The following is a 23,195-nucleotide window of genomic DNA, read 5'->3' as shown; positions in this document are numbered from 1 at the left end:
GAGCAAAGGTAGCCCAAGTGAACGTAGAGAAGACAAGAAGCCTCGAAGCAATCACCGAAGTGGTACCAGAGGGAAAAGGGTACCATCTGGGGGAATTGATTCCCGTAGGACCAGTCGGACGAGTCCACGTGGAAGTAATACTGCAAGACACCCTGACCAGCCAAGGCCTTTGTGATACTGGAGCAGAAATATCCATGATATCCAGAGAATTATTTGACGAACTCCAGACTGCCCTCCAGAGGAAGAATGAAACACTACAAGTGATGCCAAGTAAACTTACCTACTCAGGATGTGAAGGGACCCACATGCGACCATTGGGCAAAGTTATGACGAAGTTGACGTTCAACAAAATCAACATGAACCATCCACTATATGTCGTACAATACCCAGGTAAAGAACTGATTATTGGGATCGAACTACTGAATCGCCTGAAACCCATTATGAACCTTGAATCCCGACAAATTTGGGCACAGTCAATGCCGGAGCAACAAAGGGACTCAGAAGATGAAGACGTTATGAGAGACTCCACGGGAATCCAAGTGATAACACAAGAGCTCGACGACCTATCAACGACAATCAGGAACGAAGACAAGCTCCCAGCAGGAATTCGAATCACTCAGCTAATGACTAACAGACTGAGAGAAGACCGAAAGGAAGCCGACTTAGAGTCAGTATCACCAAATGACCGTCCCCTCATGGAGTATACACCGCCCCCTGGAGGCCAAACCGACGAACTGCAAACTGATGAAGGAGAATACAAGGGCAAGAGCGTATTACCCTCGGATGAAGCCAAGGCAACTCAACCAATAGTAACGCAAAAGGAACTTTCAACCGAGCCGCCCGAAACCACGAAGGCCCTAGATCCAAACCAAGAGAAAGGAGTCCTTACAATAGAAGAACAAATAGAACAACAAATTGAAGCAGCAGACGCCCTAGAGAGCGACACTCAACGAGACGAGCTACGACAACTGCTCCAAAAATACAACTCCCTGTTCTCCAAAGACTCCTATGATTGTGGCAAAACCGACCTACATGTGGTATCCATTCCCACACTGGAGGGAGCACCAGCGGTATACGTGAAGCAATACAAGATTCCACTGGCCGCCTATGAATCGATCCAAGAAACCCTAGAGAACCTACTCAAAAAGAACATAATCCGGGAATGCAACTCGACCTACAACTCACCCATTTGGCCAGTACTAAAACCCACGGGAAAATGGAGACTCACGATCGACTACCGACAACTCAATAAAACAGTTCCCCTATCTCGATGGCCAATGGCAGAAATCGACCACGGTCTCAACCAAATAAAAGGTGCAAAGGTACTCACCACAATGGACCTAGCAAATGGCTTCTGGACCATGCCAGTAAAAGAAACCGATCAATACAAGTTGGCCTTCACCTTCAACGGAATACAGTATACTTGGAATCGCTGCCCGTTCGGATACTCGAACTCACCTGCAGACTTCAACATATTCCTCCACAAGGCGATGGGCGACGCAAAAGAGCGAGGCACCATCGTCTACGTCGACGACATACTAGTCAAGGACTCCTCATGGGAAGAACACCTCGAGAGCCTCCAGCATACCCTCGAGCAGTTAAAGGAAGCAGGCGCAAAGATTTCAATACAAAAAGGACAGTGGGCACGCAAAAGGGTGGACTACCTCGGGCTCCAGGTCGGCACTGAGGGAATGTTACCCCAAACCAAAAGACTTGAAGCCCTCCTCGCACTCAAATCGCCCACCACAGTCACGACCCTTCGGAGCTTCTTAGGGATTTGCAACTACCTTCGACAGTTCGTGGACGACTACGCAGGAATCGTTCGACCCTTAGTCAAACTACTGCAAAAAGACGAACCATGGGAGTGGGGACAGGAACAGGAAGCCGCAGAAAAAGAATTAAAACGACAGATCACAGAGGCATCCTGCCTAGCATACCCAGAGAAAGGGAAAGAATACTACCTGGAGACCGCATACTCAGATCATAGTATCAGCTCGGTACTGTACCAGAGACAGGAAGCAGAGAAACGAGTTATTGCCTATGCCAGCAAAGCCCTCCGGGGAGTGGAGATGAAGTTCTCCGAGTGTGAGAAGGCGATATTTGGAAACATCTGGGCCATACAACATTTTCGGAACTTGTTGAACGGAGAGAGGATCATCCTGGAAACGAATCATGAATCCTTGGCATACCTCAACAGTAAGAAGATTCGAGAGGGCCGCGTAACCAGCAGCCGAATAGCCAGCTGGGCACTGACACTCCAAGGCCTACCAATCACAGTGAAATACGCAAAGAACAAGAAAAGTCCAATGGCCCAAGGTCTTGCCGATTTACATGATTGTACCTTTGACAGCATGGAAGCAGAGGACGAAAAGATACCTCCGGAGGACAACAGGTACCTGCCCTTCAGGAAGGAGACATGTGCCGACCTACCAGTGGTATACATCGATGGATGCTCCAAGATGAAGGAGAACAAGCTTCACGCTGGGTCAGGAGTCATTTGGGAAACTGGCCCACTCGCAGGGATTCAAGAGGGATTTCAGCTGGGACCAAAGTCAAACCAGTATGCAGAGTTGGTCGGGGTACACATCGCTGTCCAGATGGCATCCGATAACCAAATACGGACCATGGTGGTGTGCACTGATTCCAACTACGTACAGCACAGCTTCCTGCACCACCTACCCATATGGAAAAAAAACGAGATGAAGAACCATAGGAATAAACCAATTCGCCATCGAGAACTATTCGAGGCCATAGATAAGATGGTTCAGAACAAGGATATGAAGATATTTTGGAAGAAAGTCAAAGGACACTCCAAGATACCTGGTCAAGAGAAAACTGGGAACGACCAAGCAGATGCTATAGCAAAAGTGGGAAGCCTGGAAGGCACCCCGTGGAAGCTAGAAGACCAAACCGACAGAGACGGACAACAAGAGTCGACGAACCAAGACATCGCCGTGATAAGACTGGTCACAAGAAGTGGGAAGAACCCGGCAGAAGCTGGAACCAGAGCCCAATTGAACAGTGCCCAGCCTTCCGAAGACCTGATCAGAATGCAACAAGAGGACGAAACACTAAAGACACTCGCCGATCATATCCAAGATCCAGCAGGAAAACCAATCACTACTGACAACTTGAATGACAACAAAGAGCTCGAGATCATGCATAGCCAAATCAAAAGGTTCTCAATGCGAAAAGGGCTACTGGTATACACAAACGAAAAAGACGGTCGACCTAGATGGGTAGTCCCCTCTCAATATCGAGAAATAATGTTACAACACGCCCACAATGAACCGTGTAGCGGCCACCGATGCGAGGTGAATACGGGACAGATGCTGCGACAGGTGGCCTACTGGCCAAAAATGGGGGTAGACATACACAAACATGTGTCCAACTGTCTCGTGTGTTGTAAGTACCAGCCAACGACCTCACAGCATAGGGCACCCCTACAGAGGAGGGGAGCAGATTATCCTTGGTCCAACCTACAAATCGACTGGATAGGACCTGTCAACCGATCAACCAAAGGGAACAAGTACATGCTAACTGTGACCTGTGCATTCTCTAAATGGACAGAGTGTCTACCAGCACCCAACAACACCGCGGAAACAACCGCTATACTACTGATTAACCAAATATTCAGTAGATGGGGCCTACCGTCAACGATCGATTCAGACAAAGGAAGCCACTTCACAGCCGAGGTCATCACAGAAGTGTGGAAGATGTTGGGAGTAAAAAGACAATTACATGTCGCATACCATCCACAATCCTCAGGACAGGTGGAAAGAGCCAACAGGACCATCGTGAGCCTCCTAAAGAAATATGTGTCTACCACGGGCCGCGACTGGGATACGAAACTACCCCTAGTCTTGATGGCCATGCGAGCCACACCCAACCGAGCTACAGGCAGGACACCCTTCGAGATCATGACAGGGAGGCTAATGACCCTCCCAGTACACCTGTTATATGTCCCAGCGGAGGACGAGACCCCGACGGCAATGACGCCAACTGAATACCTGACGGGACTCAATAGTCACCTACAGAGCACATTCGCTATGGTCAGGGACCAGTTGCAAGTAGAGGCTCAGGGGAGCAAAGCATACTATGACCAAAAAGCCAGCCACGCAGAATACCAGCTAGGAGACCAGGTGTGGTACCTCAATTACGAGAAAAGGAAACAGAAGTGCAGGAAATTCCTGCCCTCCTGGACAGGACCACACGAGGTGGTTGACAAAATGTCCCCAGTCGTATATCAGCTAAAAATCACAAAGACAGGAAGAGAGCAGCAATACAAGTGGGTGCACATCAACCAAATCAAACCGTACCCTGTGCTGGTGGAGCGAGATGAGGAATAAAGGTGGAAAAGGGGGGGGACTAAACTAATGGGCTTATCACACTACAATAATATGTAACATGTTTTCCAGGGAATGGCAGCCCTCCTGCTCACGCTCCTGCTAACGTACCTTGTCAAGCTAGAAGGGAGCCAAGAGCTGATCAAGCCAGGACCAGAATCCGGGGTGATGCTGAGAGACTCCTCCAGCTTCCTAGTAACCGAAACGAAAATAGTAACCCAACAAGTCTATGTCTCCTTGGAACCTGCCTTGGTGGTAAAGAAGCACTTCGGGAAGTTACCACCCCAAGCCACCCAAGCAACCCGAATATGGTATTATGACTTCCTAAGATATAGTGAACAGAATATCGGAACGATCCTGAAGCAATTACAAAGAACCATGATACTTCCCCCCACCACTGGCAACCTAACACGTTCCAAGAGGTCTATCGGCCTGGGAGGGGTCTTTGGAATACTATCCGGTTTTAGCTCCTTAATCACACTAGGAGTATCCATATCCAACGCCGTAAAGATTGGACACCTCACGCAAGGTATCGAGAATTTACAGCTCGATATGCATCAGATCCATCAGCAAATACAACACCAACAAAAGAATCTGGTCGAAATGGGATCCACCCTCCGAGACACCGTGGTTCTCGTAAACCTACATTCTATCATGATTAACTTAACATTCCAAGAATTGAGTTCTGCAATCCGAGGTCTATACGAAGAAGAGAGTATTCGAGAGCCAATTCAGTGGGTGATCCAAGACTTGTTGCGGAGCATCAGCGGCAGCGTCAGTGATCTTATACAAGGACAAATTCCGTCATATCTGGTAACTCCAACACTGATAAAAGATGTGCTACAAGCAGCATCCCCGGAAACAATCAGTCCAACTCAAGTACAAATTGCCTTCAACATGGGTACAGCCACACCCATACATGTGGACCCCCAAACTAGACAGCTGGCATTTTTGCTAAATTTACCCCTGGTTAAACCCGGAAATGTATTCCGATTGCGGACAGTATTGAACGTGGGTACATGGAATAACGACATTTACTCCAAGATGGAAACTCCCTTAGTGGTGGCCTACCAGGAAGAAGGCCCCCTTAAGTACCTGGTGCCTGACCTAAACCTGTGTCAAATAATGAAAGAGGTTCATTGGCTCTGCCCAGGGGAACCATTTCTGACCAATACAGCAGAACTAATGTGTGGTCTGTCAAACCTAAGCTCCAAGGAAACTTGCAAGTTTAAGCTAAGTAAACCCAAAGAAAGAACCGGAACAGTGGCCATGATAGCTAATGCCCAGTGGTTGATTAGCACCCCTCTAGACACGGCAATTGTTTCCACCGATCAACACTCCATAACCATGGAAGTTCCGATTCCAAGCCACGTCGCACTGGTCACAATACCAAGAGGAACATTCGTACGCATAGGGGACAAGGTATTATATAACCTAGACAAAAGCCTACACCAAGCGGAGGTAGAAATCGTAGACACATTCCGAGGCCACAAGTTTGAGATAAGCAGCACTCTGTCCAACTTGTTGAACAGTAAAGAATTCCATATGGTGAGATTATCCCTCAGCGAATCAGAGATTAACATAACAGATCTTACTTGGGCGACCGAAGTGGCTGGATATCAGCGAAATCAACAGATGGGGATGGGAATCACAGGGGCAACAGGGATGATCATACTAGTCCTGGCTATTCTAACCTTAACATACCGTGTGGCCAAAATGAATGCCGAACTTAAAAGACTAATCGCAGGCACAAGCCACATACCATTCGAGCCCAGGAACAGGGATAGAGCCAAGGCCTGATGATGCCACCCAAGAGTAACCGTAGAAACTATCTTTTTAACGATATCTCCTATAACATGTAGTCAATAGAATAACTTTCCCTCCCTTATCGTTTTACCTTCCTTTAGAATTTTTTCCTCTCTCTTGTCACATATAACCTGTTAAGTTGTGACACGTACGCGCGCGTTGTAAGGAATAGCAGCAAAACTTGAGGACAATCGATGGTTCATGATGGAAGAAGGGTATACATATTTTTAAAAATAACCCGTGGCCATTTGACCACTGGTCATTTTTAAAAGGGCGGAATGTTGTATACTAACCCTTCTTCCAAAATTGAGATTAATAATATTTGATGATTTTTATATATTATCTTTTTACTTGTTTTTTTAATGAATGAAACACACCAAAAGCGCAGCAAACTGCAAAACACCAGGTGTTGTTAAGTAATGAACTGGAGGAGGGCTAGGATGGCAGAATTTGCAACCTTGCTTCAAGGAAAGATAAGGCCTGATGAACGGGCACATGTCACCCTGCAGGCGGCAGAGACAGTGGGAGTGTCAGCCAGACATAGTTAAGGCAAAAAGCCCAACCATCCTGCATGGTTTTAAAGTAACGTCAAAATTCGAAATTCAACAACAGAGTAGGCTAAATTATCGATCCTCGCGCTCGCTCAAATTGGAGACCAGGCTGCGAGCTACATCAATGAACCATTGCCCATTTGCTGATCCAATACTGAATGTTAATATTACTGAAGTCAAAACGAATTCTATGACCTCAGCACATGGGCAAATAATAGGGCAGTGTCGACTCAAAGGCAATGGAAGAAACAGAGGCGCCTTTGTCTAAATCACAACCACAGAAAGCCAGGAATCATCACTGATTGTGTGTTCAGGGATTCCGAGCTAGTTAGAACACGTGCACAGGGGGGGAGCTGATGTAAACAACCCTGCACGTCTGAACGTGAGGGGGCCTTTGACCTGAAAGTAAGAATAACACTCCCAGAGCAGAAGGTTGGATGACCACAGTGAGACGAGAATAAGAGTGGTGTATATCTCTCAAGGAGGCAGACCCAGCTGAACAACAAGGCTGCGGGGTCACCAGAAGTTCGCATTCGCCTAGTTAAGACAAAAAGCTCAATTATTCTGTATTGCTATTAAAGTAACGTTAAAGTCGGAATTTAACAACAGGGTAGGCTAAAGTTATCGATATTCACACCCACTCCAATTAAACCAGGCCACAAGTTACGCCTACTGAACCATCACCATTATTAAGTCAATATGAAATGTTATTTCCATACTTCAATACTTTCTATACAATTCGACCCGAAGCATATGACAATCAGAACCTTCCTAAGTCAAAATTGAATCGCACCCAGACAGGAGCGAATAGTCAATATAAGGTTGAAGAGGGAAGGAAATCAAGAGCACGGCGAACTGCAAACGTAAGCAAAAAGCCGGGAACAACACCAGCCCAGCAACAGCGAGTGGGGCTTCGACAGGCCATAAAGTAGAATAATAACTCCCGGGGTCAGGGGACACAAGAAGAAGCAGGCAGACAAAAACCAGAACTGACTCCAAGGTTCAACCGCCCTCACCTACTCAGGGGTGACGGAAATTAATGAGGCCTTGAATTAACGGCAGGCAACAACAACGGCGAGCAGAGATAGGGTGGGGCAAAGACTGCGGGCTATGGAATGCAACTTCGTGTCAGTAAAGCCCTGACAAACAAGTTAAGTTAAAGACATCACAATACATAATATCGCACATAACATCAATGTTAACGCTATTCACCGTAAACTATATTCCGCTTATATAACCATCCAGGCACCAAGGAATACGAATTCCTAGGATCAAGAAACTTACCCCTTAACCTAAGATATCGGAAATAAATTAATAGTAATAAGTATATGCATGAAAAGACAAAAGTAAAACTTATGGAAAAGCCAGGATAACGGGATGAATCACCACCAGGTCGAATATAAATACATAATAAAAAAAAAACAATGTTAAACCCAGGGTCGGAGAGAAAGGGAGATCCCGGCCGTCTTTGTATCCCCGCAGCGCGGGATAGGAGTGTGTGTACGCTCGGGGAAACACCTACACTTGGGTCGGGAACCACGATGGGAAACGACAGACCTTAGGTTACATACAGAATCATAACTGTGAAATAGTAAGGGACAAATGTTAACTTAAAACTTTTAACCATTTCTTTGTGCGCCGGGTCGGAGAGAGTGTTGCCCCTCCCTCCAGGTTGTGCAACACGAACAAAGACGCCTATGAGACGATTTGTAACGTCTGTGTTTTGGGTTCATGAAGAAGGCCAGACAAGAGATAAATTGCACCCAGACAGAGAGACGACTTCGAGACAATTTGTAACATCTGGTTGTTTGCTCGTGGGTTTTATGGAGGGAGTTGACAACGGAATATACCGTCAGTGATGCACACAAGGACATACGGACACACACATGGACACACCTGCCTACGGACAGATCCTGACACAGCAAAAATCGGAAGCCCCGCCTTGTGGGCGGGATCCAGGGGGATTTTTCAGCATAAAGGAACGGATCCTGAACATTGGAAACCAGTGCGACGGGAGGGTCCACTCAGAAGCTCGACCGGGAGGGTCGACTCAGGAACGAGTGCGACCAGAGCGGGTCCACTCAGGAGTGCGACCAGAGAGTCGACTCAGGAGCGAGGGCGACCAGCGGGTCGACCCAGGAGCGAGCTCGACCGGGAGAGGCGACTCAGGAGCGAGCTGCGACCAGCGGGTCGGCTCGACTCATCTTCAGCTCGTCAATCTCTGCTGCCGCCGGAGATCTCCGCTGCCGCCGGTGGTGAGCGTCGCGACTTGGCGACGATCCAGCGCTGCACGCTACGAGCGAGTTGTGGGCGCCACCTACCGACCGGGTTCCGAACTGCGACAGCGTATCAACAGCCATCCGAGCCAATTCACCACGGTGACAGGGGAGCGCCTGATACGTATGACGCGCACCGCCCCCTCACCACACGACCACCAGGCGTCTGTTTGACATAAAGAATCGACTCCGAACACTGACTATTCAAGACAACTCTTACCACTCAAACACACTCGAACCCATAAGTCATCCGTGGCTGGGAAGGCATCACAACGAGACCGAGTGGTGGCCTCCGTCGTATAAGAGTATTCTTAATTTTTATCTTTAATATTTAGTGGGCTGTACTCTTAATCGCATAAATTCCCAACAGATCCATCAATACGAACTGATTCTTGGCACCTCCTTCCGCCGAGCCACGCTCACGTGGGGAGTGGTGGCCCACCGGATCCTTATCAGGTGATCTGGTCCCCAATTAGTAAACTTGGTATAAGATAACGATCTTCGGAAAAGGAGCACCGTCGCAGGCCCTTACTCCGAGCCGTTCTGCTGTCAGATAACCTGCCGATGTATCTGTTGAGATTGGTGCCTTTAAGAATAGTAACTGTTTTGATTGTGTTTTTTTTTTATCGCCGTATAATCTTTCAAGTATCCTTCAGTCATAATCGCCGCACGTACTCGCATCCTCTACAGAATATTCAACTGTCCCGTGACCCAAGGTGTTAACAACGTGATAAGGGTTGCGTATGATCAATAAGGAGTGCGGTACTGCGTGAACAATATTGAGTATAATCATTCATTAACGTTAAGGTTTTCTTAGCATAGTATTTGCATGTTTTAACGACTCTCTCTCTCACTAACAACCATCGCGTTATGCGGGATCCATGTGCAGTTGTCAAAGTGAAATCAGACAATCGTTGATGATACTGTATTGATGCCGTATTGACGTTCCGGGATTGAGAGTTCGCATACTATATCATAGTTAAGGTTGAATTAGTAATAAATTGATCAATACAGAAGTGGTTGTGTGATTCTTTCCTGAAATCTATGCATAAGATCTGCTTCTGCGTTGAGATTTGAACTTGGTGACCTTAATAAACACACTAATACATACTCAGTAAATGTTAAAGCGATAAGGGGGTGAACCGGGGTCTGGTTATCATAACGACTTGCGTTATCATAATTACACCCACTCGCATAATTAATACGATTACCTCTCGAATTGGCATAATTAAAATGTGCGTAATTACATAATTAACATATTTCCGGATAATTACACATTTGGCCAAATTTCATTAATTATTATTATTTCCACTGAATATTCATAACCCACACATACAACATAATAATTCACCCACGCACGCATACAACATAACAAATTTTCATAACCAACATATACAACAACGTGCATAGCCACTACCGCTCAGGAACTGGTGGTTTTGCACAAGGCTGAGAGCTTTATGTACACATAGTGCACTGCTTTTCTGTGTTGTTGAAACGTTTATAAATCTCTGGCAATGAACGTAATATTTCCCTCTGTGCACTCTCTAGTCGATCATCCACAGTTGTCTAAGCCTCCAGTGAACCACGTTGCAGTGGGACATTGCTCTTTCCCCTCGGCTGCGCCGACATCCACTAAACTCGCCGCCGCCAGCTCGTAGTGCTGTCTATTCCCTACTGGTTCCAATCTAGGGTTAAAAATGTTATTTCCCCCAACATTTAATATGCAAAAACATTTGTCAGTAACACCGTGGCACTCCTTCATAGCACGCAGAGAGGCTAGAGAGTAGATTGGAATTTGAGACCAAACCTCCTTACACGATGGAGCTTGATGAGCATTACATTTTTAAAACGTTTTCTGAGGACCAGTTTTTAAATTGGCATTAGTAGAGTTTGCTAATGGTAGTTACGAAGTAAGAAATATATTTAGTAACAGACACAATATTTGCTCTTATTTTATCATGACTAGGTAACTCAGGTGGCTATTTACCCATCGTATGAGATCCTCAAATCAAATCCGTATACCCACCCATGATTAAACCTAGTTTTCAAATGTACTGAGTGGACCAAAATAAAAAAAAATTGTCATCCAGATGCAGCTTATTCCAGCTTTGAGAATTAACCGTCTTAGTTTTATTTTAATTCAACAAATACTCCATACGTGATGTTGTGCATTCACACGCTGCTCACTGAAATAATTTCAATGGGGAAAATTTTTGCATGATGAAATTATTGGAATTTTAAATAAAATCGAACACTTTCATCGCTGTAACGTGACCCGGGTATGGTGGTGCATGCCTATGATCCGGAACTTTGCAGGCGAGGGTTGCTGGATCACACAAATGTTATAAAACTCCCTTCCTGTGTGTGTTGAGGAGGAGCCAAACCCTGACTTGCCAGGAGATGCAGTACAGCAAAAAATGTGGACTCCACCTGTTCCATCTGTAGAGTGTTGCCCCCCGTGCACGCCTGGGTTTTCTAAGGTTGTCCTAGTTTCCTCCCACGTGTAAACGTTGATTGGTTGATAACACCTTAATATACAGAGATCCGCAGAGCTTGGGCAATTGTTGGAGCAAGCTCATCGGGTGGCTGTCCTCCTGCTTGTCCGTGCTTCCTCGCGCCTCTGACTCATTCTCACTACGTGGGTGAGCGAATACTGTGAGGCGTTACAAAGTTGAAATTATTATACTTGGAGGCAAGTGCTGGTTGCATCACGTCAGTTTATGAAACTCTCACACCTACTGAGCTGCGAGATAGCCAAGAGATGGCAGTACTGGGAATGGATTGTGAAGCCATTCTGTGCAGACCTTTATGCATGTTCCTCTCATATGCATGATTTCTCCTTGGTACTGCGGTTTTCTCCAAATGCACAAATACAACCTCTAACACCCCAAAAGCTGACACCTTCTGAAAAAGGGGCTCGAGACTCGTCCGAGCTTTAACCAGGTGAACTAAGAACATCGTGTGTGTTACTACTATGGTAACTATGCAGGAGCTCATACTGAGCCTTCCACTGCCCCAAAGGGATGTGGCAATGCCCCCCCTGCCTACTACATGGAGGGAATACCTCTGTAAGTGTTAAAAGTTAACAGTTAGTGGGAATTTCTGGGTTCTCTGCTGTCACGGTGGAACTAGTACACTAAGTACGATTCGGAGCCAGGAAGATACGATATGGGGTAATAGAAAAATAACACACTACGTGTTGCTGCTTGAGTGCAGGTGATGGTCAGTTTCCCAGCGTGCTGCAGGAGGCCAAGCTCCCGTTTGTGAACTACTTCACGTGCAGCCAGCGTGATTGGTGGTGGCGCAACGTCAACACGAACCTGATTTGTGCTGGGGATGATCACGCAGTTTGCAATGTAAGTAGAAATACACCGAGCTCACGTGTGGCATGGCGATGCACACCCGGTATCCAGCAATTACAATTTCATGTCAATATCTCTTTAATAAGTAACTTTTTTTCTTTCTTTTCACTTTTTCCCACAATTTCATCTCAATTTGTGGTATTGGCGTCGTGTCATGAGACAAAGCATGAATTCGGATCTCTCACAGATAAGTCTGACCAGTCATTCTGGATTTGAAGCTTTCGTGACTGCAATGATTCATATTCTTAGGTTTTTTCGGTAAAGTCACGTAGGTAAAAACATTAAAAAGTAAAATAAAATAAAAATCACGACGTTTCGGAGGCAACACAAGCTTTCGTCTTCAGGTGGTACCGTCACAGCCACGACAGCTGTATCAAGTAAATGAGAGATTGCAGGAGCTACCACTCCGTTTATATAATGGTTGGAGAAGGTGGTGGGGCAAGGGCCGCATACTTATTATTAATATGGTAAGGTGAGGCTTAAGACTAAGAATAGACTGCATAACAAATTTTGGCGTGACCAAAAAGATCTCAAAAATTCTAAACAAACAAGTCCGATTCAGTACAGTACATAAAATCCGTGATTTGATTCCATCTGTGAAGGATGTCGTTCCTGACTTACAGTATCCTGGAGTCTACAAATTGAGTTGCATTTGTGGTTATTGCTAAATTGGAGAAACGAAACGTCATGTTTCTGATCGTGTCCGCGAGCACAAGTCAGATCTGAAACACGGCAGAACTTATTCTTCGGCCGTTGCCGATCATTGCTACAACTCGGTGGGCTCTCATGAAATTGTATTTTCCGAGACCAAGGTTCTCTGCAAACCTCCTGGCTACCATCAAAGGTTTGTACACGAAGCCATACAAATATACAAACACAGACATAATTTCAACCGTGATGACGGTTACAAACTGAGTAATCATTGGAAAGATGTGATTAACCATGCAAAAAAGATTTAACTACACTTATTTGCCAATCTTATTTGACAGACAACCATTACTGTTTTACCATGTTCAGTGGTGGTCTCCCTGTCACAGGTGGAGTCACAAACCGCACCTCTCAATAACCAAGGCTCAGCCTTTGTTATGCAGTCTATTCTTAGTCTTAAGCCTCACCTTACCATATTAATAATAAGTATGCGGCCCTTGACCCACCACCTTCTCCAACCATTATATAAACGGAGTGGTAGCTCCTGCAATCTCTCATTTACTTGATACAGCTGTCGTGGCTGTGACGGTACCACCTGACCAGTCATATTTGAAAAGGGCCACATAAACTAAACTAAACAATTTTTAAAATAATGTGTTTTATTTTTATTATTTTATTACTTCCCTTCTATGTGACTTTACCGAAAGAACCAAGAAGATGAATCCCTGCAGTCACGAAAGCTTTAAATCGAAATTTAAACAATTTTTATTTTACCAGGTAAGGCCAACTGAGCTATATAGCTCTTTTTCAGAAGCAACCTGGCCAGAATTGATAGCTCAACGATATAGCGTATCATGTGGATATTTATAGCATCTTAATACTTAAAACGCATGTTGGTTTTAAATGTGGACAGGAAAAAACCTGAGGACCTGAAGAACAATCCACGTGACCACAGAGACCATGCAAACTCCAAATATGCATGTGTCAGCGTCGGGATCGAACCCACGAACTCCTGTATACCAGGTGCCCTTACATCAGATCTGAGATCTCTTCGTAAAATGACCTCTAGTTCACACAATATGGGGTTGGGGGACGGGGGCAGTAATTCCCACTCGCTCTGCCACTGACAGTAATGTTCACTTAATGACGGTCAAACAAATAGTCTTGAATCTTAGAGCTGATTCGCAATTTTCGCTGTTTGAGATGCAATTTTCATGAATGATGCTGTATAAAATACAGTTGTTATTAACGATTACTTATTATTACTATTAATAACATTAAGCCAAATCACATTCGGAATACAATTAGATAATTTTATATGGAGGAGAATAGATGAATTGACAATCTGTGTACTCAACAGCCATAGGCCACCACGAGATACCTTGGCTGAACCGATATTGCGCATTTACCAATCTGAACGTTGAGTGGAAGCCCCAAAGCTCAAATGATGTAACAATAATTTAGAGCCATTTGACAATCCACTGTTAGATGGATACCTCACGGCACCATGTCGGTCTTGGGTGGTTGCTTGGCCATACTTCACCACGCTGGTCTGTATGAGTTGGTGAACGCCTAGCAGTTTTCGGGGGTGGGGTGGGGGAATGCAAGGCCGGTTCACATTTCAAATCGCCACTGATGTTATCTGTGGCCAAGAAATAAACTCAAACCGCTGGGTTCGTAGTGTAGTAATAACAATTGACACTTCTAAATTGCCTTTCACCCGGAGGTCACAAGGCCCTGTAGAAAAAAACACACACACATGCACGCAGACTCACATCAATAAAATACAACTCCAAAACCAAATAGTGAGGAAATAGACAAAGCCCTTACAAATGAATCAGCAGAGAAAACATCCAGTGGAAGTGAACTCCACAGCCTGGGGTCCACATGAGGAAATGCCCGGCCAACCATCATCGTACAGAGACTTGACCTCAGCACACACAATATGCCAGACTCAGAATACCGAATTGCAGTGCGCTAACCACTGTAGAATCACAGCACTGAGAATGCTCGTAGATTCGGCCTGCACAGCTGCCTTTTTTGTTCTCTGCCTCCCACACAGGGTGACTCGGGTGGGCCACTGAGTTGCCAGGAACCCAACGGTTCATGGGTTGTGTATGGAATCACCAGCTTTGGACATAAGAACTGCAGCGTTTTCCACAAGCCCTCTGTGTTCACACGGGTGTCTGCCTACACAGACTGGGTCTCTCAAGTGATGGAGGTAAGGAGGGATGTATTACAGGCAGAATTATGTCCCTTTTCCACTGGTACACCCGAGCTGAGCCAGTGCAGGTGGTTTACCGCTGGCTACTTTCCATTCCGAGCCAGAACCAAATATTGGTAGGTTGGCCTCACAAGACATCTCAAATCTGGCTCAGAGCCTAGCAGGGTCAGGGGAGGCACTAATGACATTTATTGTGTGTGCGTCGGTGCATGGCTCGGCTTCGACAATGGAAAAACGACTTTGTGTCTCCCGAGCCACACCGGGCTTTACAGCGGAAAAGAAATCTTATTGGAGTCCAAATCGCAGTTGGGGGGGGGGACCAATTCAGGGCTACGTCTCTCTGAAAGCAATAAAATGAGCAGACCTACCTCTTTGAAAATAAACTTCTGCCCATCGAATACTTGGGAGTTTTAATCGGGAAAAGGAGTTTTACATGGGTGGAACACGCCTGCAGGATGGAAGAGGGCAGGACAGGAATTAAAGTGGCACTCAGAGGTTGGCGTCTAAAGGGGAAGACTTAAAATGGCATTGTCCATGCAGACCTCCTGCCAAACAACACCACTGTGCATGTTTGTCGTGGTTGTGCTGCGTACTCTGCATTGTGTTTGTGGGATAGGGCCTATCGGGCCAGGCAATAGTGGCAATGGGGCCAGGTGGGATAGACTTCGTGAGAGAGGACAAAAGAGTGGTCCGAGGAACTTCAGTGCGTCGGATATAGATGTGGATACAGAGAGGGGGATGGAGTCAGGGCCAGGGGGAAAGTGCAGGTGCAGGGAAAGTAAGAGAGGGGAGCGGTGCAGCTGGCCAAAGGGGTAATCGTAGAATGCTGCGAAAATGAGAATAGATCGAGGGCATGGGCGACCGTTTGAGGGAAATGCTTTCAGAGATTTGTGGAGCGAGCTCGGAGGGGAACCCTGCCGGCAAAGACACAGAGGCGAGAGCAGAGAGTGGGATGTTAGCGCTGACTTTCACAAAAGCTGCTCATATCATAGATGCGTTCCGCACATCACATTTGGTGAGACATATCGGGAGTGATTTCTTTCTACATTCAGGGGCACTGTTGACAAGTGACGAGCACGTGGATTATTGAGTACGTGGATTATTTAGTACGTGAACCCAATTTGTCGACTGGAACTCGGTAACTACACACGAGTTTTAACCCCTTAATGGAATAAAATACAATGCACCCAAAAACGATGTTAGAAATTAACTGACAAACGAATGGTCTCGTGGCAAATACTCAGAGGGAAACATTCAGCAGGGTGTGCCCTTCGGATGATCTTATTGTAACGTGCGCTTTGTGTTCTCTGTTCACAGACTCCATCACGATCAACAGCAAATTTGTGCTCTGCACACCTTCTCATGTTCGGCCTCACCCAGTTGCTCGTGAGCCTCTTCCGGAACTGACGCTCGCTCTTTCGATCTGCACGGTCATGCACGGTGAGCTTCGCAGTGCTAATTTAAGAATCGATTACTTGTATTTCTTCAACGTGGTAGTGATGTGTAACGAACTCTCGTGGCTGCAGGGGTCAAGGAAACTAATAGCGTATGATGCAAACAAATAATAAAATGTTTAATCTTTACTCCCACGTACCATTCCGATTCATATGCCAAGTAAACATGCAACGTTGGGCCAACGTTGGTCTGACAGTAACAACCACATGCTAATGTTGGCCCGACGTTCAATGTTTACTGGGTACGTATCAAATTGGGCGTGTGGAAATAGATAATTTTCGGCCCAATGTTGGCATGTGTTTGGAACCGTCTGACTCACATTAGCCCAAGGTTGCGTGTCTACTGGGTGTCTCTTGAGCATAAGAAACTATTTTAAGCAAGTAATGGATGTTTTGTTAAATTCGTAATGCACAGATCAGCTTGGTTATATGAGTTTCTGAGTAACTAACGATTGTGTAAAGGCACGGCCCTGCAATTCCTTGCTAACGCCACTGCTGGCAGAAGGGTCTCCACTAGAGGGAGCTCTTGGGAGTCCCTGTTGGAGTATTTTGGCCTACATTTTCACGTTCGCCAGAGTCCTCTGGAGAGGTGGGAGTACCCACACTCTACCCCACCACACGCAACCTACAGATTGACTGACTGGTGACCCATTTACACTACTGGGTGGACAGCAGCGGGGAGCAGGGGATTCAGAAACCTTCCCAACATTCCAACTGCCATTCCTGGAGCACGAACTGTCAACATCTGGGCTGTTCTTTACCTGATGACGGCTGCTTGCGTTGTGGCCGAAACGTCGTGAGAATTATTTTATAATTTTTTATTTTTATTATTTTATTATTTCCCTTCTACGTGACTTTACCGAAAGAACCAAGAAGATGAATCCCTGCAGTTACGAAAGCTTTAAATCGAAATGTTAAGATCTAATTCATGTAAGGGAACCAACTTTCTGTACTACCATCTACTAGCCACCTCATGGCATGGCGCTTTGCCTATTGAACACTTTCAAACCAATCCTTAATAGTACAGGTAGTCCCCGGGTTACGGAAGGGTTAGGTTCCCAAGAACAATCCCTAACCCGACTTTTCCGTATGTCGAAAACTGAACAATTTTCCCTCAAAATGAAGATAAAATCCCATCGCAGAAAATAGTTGTGCCTCCTCTACCCGATTACTAGGTTCGTTTTCCCTCAGCACTGTTTCACGCTGTTGTCTGTTTTCTATCGCTACTCATATCGTATCGCTGTACATACGCTTTGCACTTCCTATGATTCTTTCATTTCTCTACCCTAACACTACCCATAATTAAACTAATGGAACATATACTCTATCCAATTTTATGAATACCACAACACATTTTAACATGGGTCACAGAAAGCAATCACTTGGGAATGTTCGTATAACGTGCATTAGGCAAGGCCTAGATTTCTCCGATCGCTGTTGGCTGAGACCATAAGCAATCGAAGTTTAATTGTGTTAAATAAAGTACATACAGTAAATAACTCATGAAATAAACTTAAAATCAAGAAAACTAGCGATAGAAAAAACAATTATGTAACGCTACAAAAATCCATTTACCTTAATCATAGTGAAGGTCAAGTGAGGCATAAGGCTGCCTGCCCTACGCCGAACTCCGTGGTATTCATCCACAACCTCACTGCGCTGCACTATTTGCGCTTACGTAGCTAACGCAAACAATTCTGCACATTGAACTTTTTTTTACACGATTTACTGGAGCATTTTCGTAAGGTCGGATTTCCTTAAGTCGGGTCTTCTATAAACCGGGGACTTACTTTGCAAACAAGATATGCAGTAATTGGTCTAAAAAGGGAACACCTACACACATCTCCCAATGCTGTGAGTCGAAAATGCTATGCTTACAATGTTTTTCAAAAGCGTCCCGAACACCAGTCTCCCTGTAACCTGGAAACAGTGTTCAGGTCACTGAATATTGTTCACTCGTTCAGGCTCCACCTATCTGGATTTGTCTGCTTATTTATTTTTTATTATTACACGCTTTTATTTAACTCACTTTGTTGTATCCTCAAATCTTGTAACTCTATTTTTACCCACTTCCCAATGTGGTATCGACTGAAAACTTGGTATACGTATGTCATACTGATGATAATACTATATTCTATCATTAAAAATAATATATATATTTTTAAACAATCTATTTAAAATGTTATGTTTCGGCTTGGGTCTAATTGTCCACGCTCAACTCACGTTGGCTGTAAATCACCACAGTCCCTTACGTTGTGGCAAGCTTCGGGGCCACTTCCTGGAGTCGTGGAGTTCTGCCATTACTCGTATGGTACATTTTATTAAAGCGTATTTTTAAAAAAAGTATTTTTAAATATTACTTATTTTTACTTATATTCTCCACAATTATATATTGTGTAATGTATTTTACGAACCAGGAGCCATATCTAACAGAGAGGTTCTTTGTCTATAAGTGCCTGGCAGTTCACCAGCAGATTCAAGCAATCCCTACTCTGCTGATGAGACACGCAATGTCAAAACCTGGTTCAGAGTATTCTTGTATTGAACCACTGCAGCTGATTAGATGCAAGGAGGGATTTTGTCTGCTTATGTATGTTTGTTGCTGATATTCTACGCGGTGCTCATGATTATTTCAGTCCTAAAAGGTAAGCTAATGCCCTACATTATTTACACAAGATTTGCTTATTCAGATTACCGGTGGTTTATCTATGCATCTGCACCCCTAATTAGCACGGTTGGCTACGTATTGTGCGAAAGAAGTTCAACATACACATACATACATCTGTGTTTTTTCACACGTTCTGTCATCTCAGCTCCCTGTTCTCCCCTCTTCTCTCTCCCTGTGTGTTTAGGCTCCAAGATGACACCGACTTGCAATGCCTCGCATCACCTTTCCCAATTGAATTGCATCACCGTGCATCATGCATCACCTTTCGCAATTGAATTTATAATAAAAGCACTCATATAATAGTGGAACTATGTTGTGCGGTACAATGTCGCACGTCCGACTCGCTGGAAACCAAGGTCATGCCATGCTTGTGTAACGAAGATCTGTGCTATACAACATCTGTACCATCGCAAGACGCCCATAGAGCCTAGCCGCTCATTGTACGTGTAGTGAGTGACTTCCGAGACACGTCGAGTAGAAGGCTTCTTATTTATTAAAAGCACACGGGGTGTGCAGGTACACATAGGCTATCCTAACACGCAGCCCATCTACGTCATACACTATGCGAGCTGTTTGACTAGCGTAGTGGCGGCAACGGAGATGGTCTTGCACAAGAACAGTCACGTGGTCGAAGACGAAGCAATGACAACGAGCAGCGAAGCAGCCAGGACCCAGGACCCGCAGAACAGCCCCGAACCTCTGGTTCGGTCCCCCTTATATCTGCCCGGCGTGGCCAAGCTCCACCTCTGGCCACGCCCCCTTTCCAGAACCTTCGGGCTGGTTCCTGGAGCTTCTAGACTGACTCCGCCCTTCACCTTTACCCCAGATACCCCCCTTATAAGGCATTATGTAATGCAGCCATAACCGTAATTACCCCCTGTCATTACATGTTGAACTTCTTTCGCACGGAACGTAGCCAACCGTGCTAATCGGAGGTGTTGGGGGAAGGACAACAAACTAAACTCTTGTGTAATAATTCAATATAAATCTCTATATCCAATATATAATACATCCATAAGCCTACGCGTTAAATTGATATAATATACAGTACGCTGATATGAAAAATGTCTGTTATGTGAACATCTATGGAAAAATACAGTTACACCATGATGCACAAACACAGCACTGGGTGTTATTAATTGGTGAGAGTGGATAGGTGATGGTTGGATATGCAACACCGTACCGCACGTGTGTAAAAGTTTACATTTACTGTCACTTAATACACATTTTTCAATAATGGCATTAGACTTACTGCGATTCGCTGTAGAAATTATTAATATGTCCACAGCAGTTTCACTTTTTTTTAGTGTACATACAATCAGGGGCGGTTTCTTCATTAGGGCGATTGGGCGACGCACCACCAATGTCATTCAACCACAGAGTTACGCGAGCCGTTACTGTGCCTCTGGATATAGTCCAATCAGCGTCATGTCACGTTCTGTGGAGTACTGCTTCTTTTTGGGCGATTTCACTCTGGCTGAGAATCGCCCAGAGTGTTCCCATAGACTTACATTAAAATATGTTTTTTTTCGAACGGCGGGCGCTGCAATGAATTCTCTATGGCTTCCGGGAGGGCTCGAACTAACGTGCTTACGTCATCATACGTAAGCACATTTCAGTCAACAATATTATTTGTCGCCACCTAGTGGAATCTTTAATAAAATAAACTGAGTGGATTGTAATAATAGTGAGTATAGAAACAAACAAGATGTATTGTAAGAGTCACTTTATTTTTCATTAATATTAAAGAAGTGAAGTTGCCTTTACATGCTTAAGCTGTTAATTTATCCATTGCATGGGTGGACCTTATCCTTATCAATCATCCAGACATTTGCCCCCCCTGAGAGATTTTGCAGGAGCCGCCACTGCATACAATGAACCTCGCTACATTGTGTAAACACGTTTGTCTCTCATACATCTGGCGAGCACTTTAACGACCTATAGCACACGCGCTTGTCCACAATGTGTGAGTACGCATTGCCGTCCGGCAACGATGTCAAACATTTACACTTTGCACACGCTGCGTCAACGTCCGGAGGTACGAAATCAGCGTTCCTGGTGGGGGAAATTGCCCCCCTGAGTAACCCAAACGCGGGGCTTTAACTCACTAAGTCTTTAAATTAATGGCTCTTCTTTTCCCAAAGAGATCCAGCCAAGGGGATTGAACCCAAATGCCTGAGTATGGAAAATGCTGTTAAGATGTCTCGTAAAGCAGGCTACAATTGTATGATTATAAAATGTCATAAGATGGATTTTCTCGGCGCCCCTCCCCCCCCCATTAGGGGCCGTCCATAAATTACGTCACGCACCTGGGGGGGGGGGGGTCAGACATTCGTGACGATGTGTGACGACGGGGAGAGGGGGGTTTGAGAAATGTGACGACACGTCAAAATGCTCAACTTTAAATATCGACAACACGTTCTACTTAATTAAATATACTTTTAATAAATGTATTCTCCTCCAACATCAGAATGCAGCGCCACATTAAATACACACTACAATGACAATAGTTTAAAAGATTTGAAGCATGTTTAATTTTGGGGGGGGCAGGCAGAGCTTTGTGACGTCATATTTGAGGGGGGATCTCACTTTTTGTGACACCGTGTGACTCGGGGGGGGGGGGGGGGGGGGGGTCAAAAATCGTCCAAAATCGCGTGACGTTATTTATGGACGGCCCCTTGTGCTAATTATTAGCTCCTAAGCAGAATATCTGCACTCAGCCATTCACCATCTTCAAAAAAACATTTCATCATCCTAATTAAATGTAATTGACACCCGCTGTGCCTGTAACCAAGTCCATCTGAATGTGTTGTGTCCAATTTTTGAACATGACCCAACTTACATTTCGCTACTCTCTAGCCACACCATAACATTTCAGTGACGTGCAGACTGTTGCTCGTGACAAATCGGCATAATTTGTGTAATTATATATAATAATCTGTATAATTATCAATATAATAATCTTGTTGTCCTTCCCCCGCACCCCCGATTAGCACGGTTGGCTACATACGGTGCGAAATAATTTTATATCAGCTCTTAAGCTTTGCATTCATAAACTAGCATTCACTGTTACAATTTGGTGGGCTCACATGACATTGACTTCTCCAAGACAGAGGTTCTCTGCAAGCCATCTGGCTATCATGAGAGATTCGTTCATGAGGCGATCCACATATACAAACACAGAGACAATTTCAACCGAGAAGATGGATTCTGGCTTAGCAATCATTGGAAGGACGTAATAAACCATTTCGGATCTTAACTGATTGTGTTCACGTTTATGGTGACTTTCAGACCGCGTTCCACTCACTGGCATGGTGCAGTGTGCAGAGTAATGTATGGTGTCGTAATTGTACAGTAAACATATAGCAGTATGATACACAGTAGGGTGGGTAGAATAATACATAGTGTTATATTAAAATGGATAAGGCAGCAACTGCAGCAGCAGCAAGTGCAGCAGCAGCAGCAAGTGCAGCAGCAGCAGCAACTGCAGCAGCAGCAGCAACTGCAGCAGCAGCAGAAACTGCAGCAGCAGCAACTGCTGCAGCAGCAGTAACTGCAGCTCCCTTTGATGCTGTTAATCCTGCATAATGCACATGCATATGCAGTACTAATCACATTCCTGCATTTCCCATAAATATGCTAAATTCCTTTTGATATGCAAATTCCTTTGTCAATGCGCCCAGCTTATATATATGCTCCAAGCTCGTGTGCTGTTTCATTCAGACTCTGTCGCCTCGACGGACCTGGTTTTCACCTGAGGACGGCTGCTTGCGTTGTGGCCGAAACGTCGTGAGAATTGTTTTATTATGTTTTATTTTTATTATTTTATTACTTCCCTTCTACGTGACTTTACCGAAAGA

At 45.1% G+C, this 23,195-nt stretch overlaps 1 protein-coding gene across 1 annotated transcript in view; it reads left to right on the top strand.

The window, feature by feature from the left end:
* LOC133359236 (elastase-1-like) overlaps window positions 1–21,850 on the top strand; it is a 63,619-nt gene extending 41,769 nt beyond the window's left edge. The window contains exons 6-9 of the mRNA XM_061577697.1: window positions 12,196–12,335; window positions 15,052–15,210; window positions 16,531–16,653; window positions 19,520–21,850. Of these exons, the coding sequence (XP_061433681.1) occupies window positions 12,196–12,335; window positions 15,052–15,210; window positions 16,531–16,620 (389 nt within the window). The 3' untranslated portion in view covers window positions 16,621–16,653; window positions 19,520–21,850. The remainder of the gene's footprint in view (window positions 1–12,195; window positions 12,336–15,051; window positions 15,211–16,530; window positions 16,654–19,519) is intronic.
* The last annotated feature ends 1,345 nt before the right edge of the window (window positions 21,851–23,195 follow it).

The sequence above is a fragment of the Lethenteron reissneri genome, chromosome 64 (genome assembly GCF_015708825.2).
Source record: "Lethenteron reissneri isolate LAM-NWPU_2019-01 chromosome 64, ASM1570882v1, whole genome shotgun sequence".
Lineage (NCBI taxonomy): Eukaryota > Metazoa > Chordata > Hyperoartia > Petromyzontiformes > Petromyzontidae > Lethenteron > Lethenteron reissneri.
This window is presented reverse-complemented; position numbering and strand designations above follow the sequence as displayed.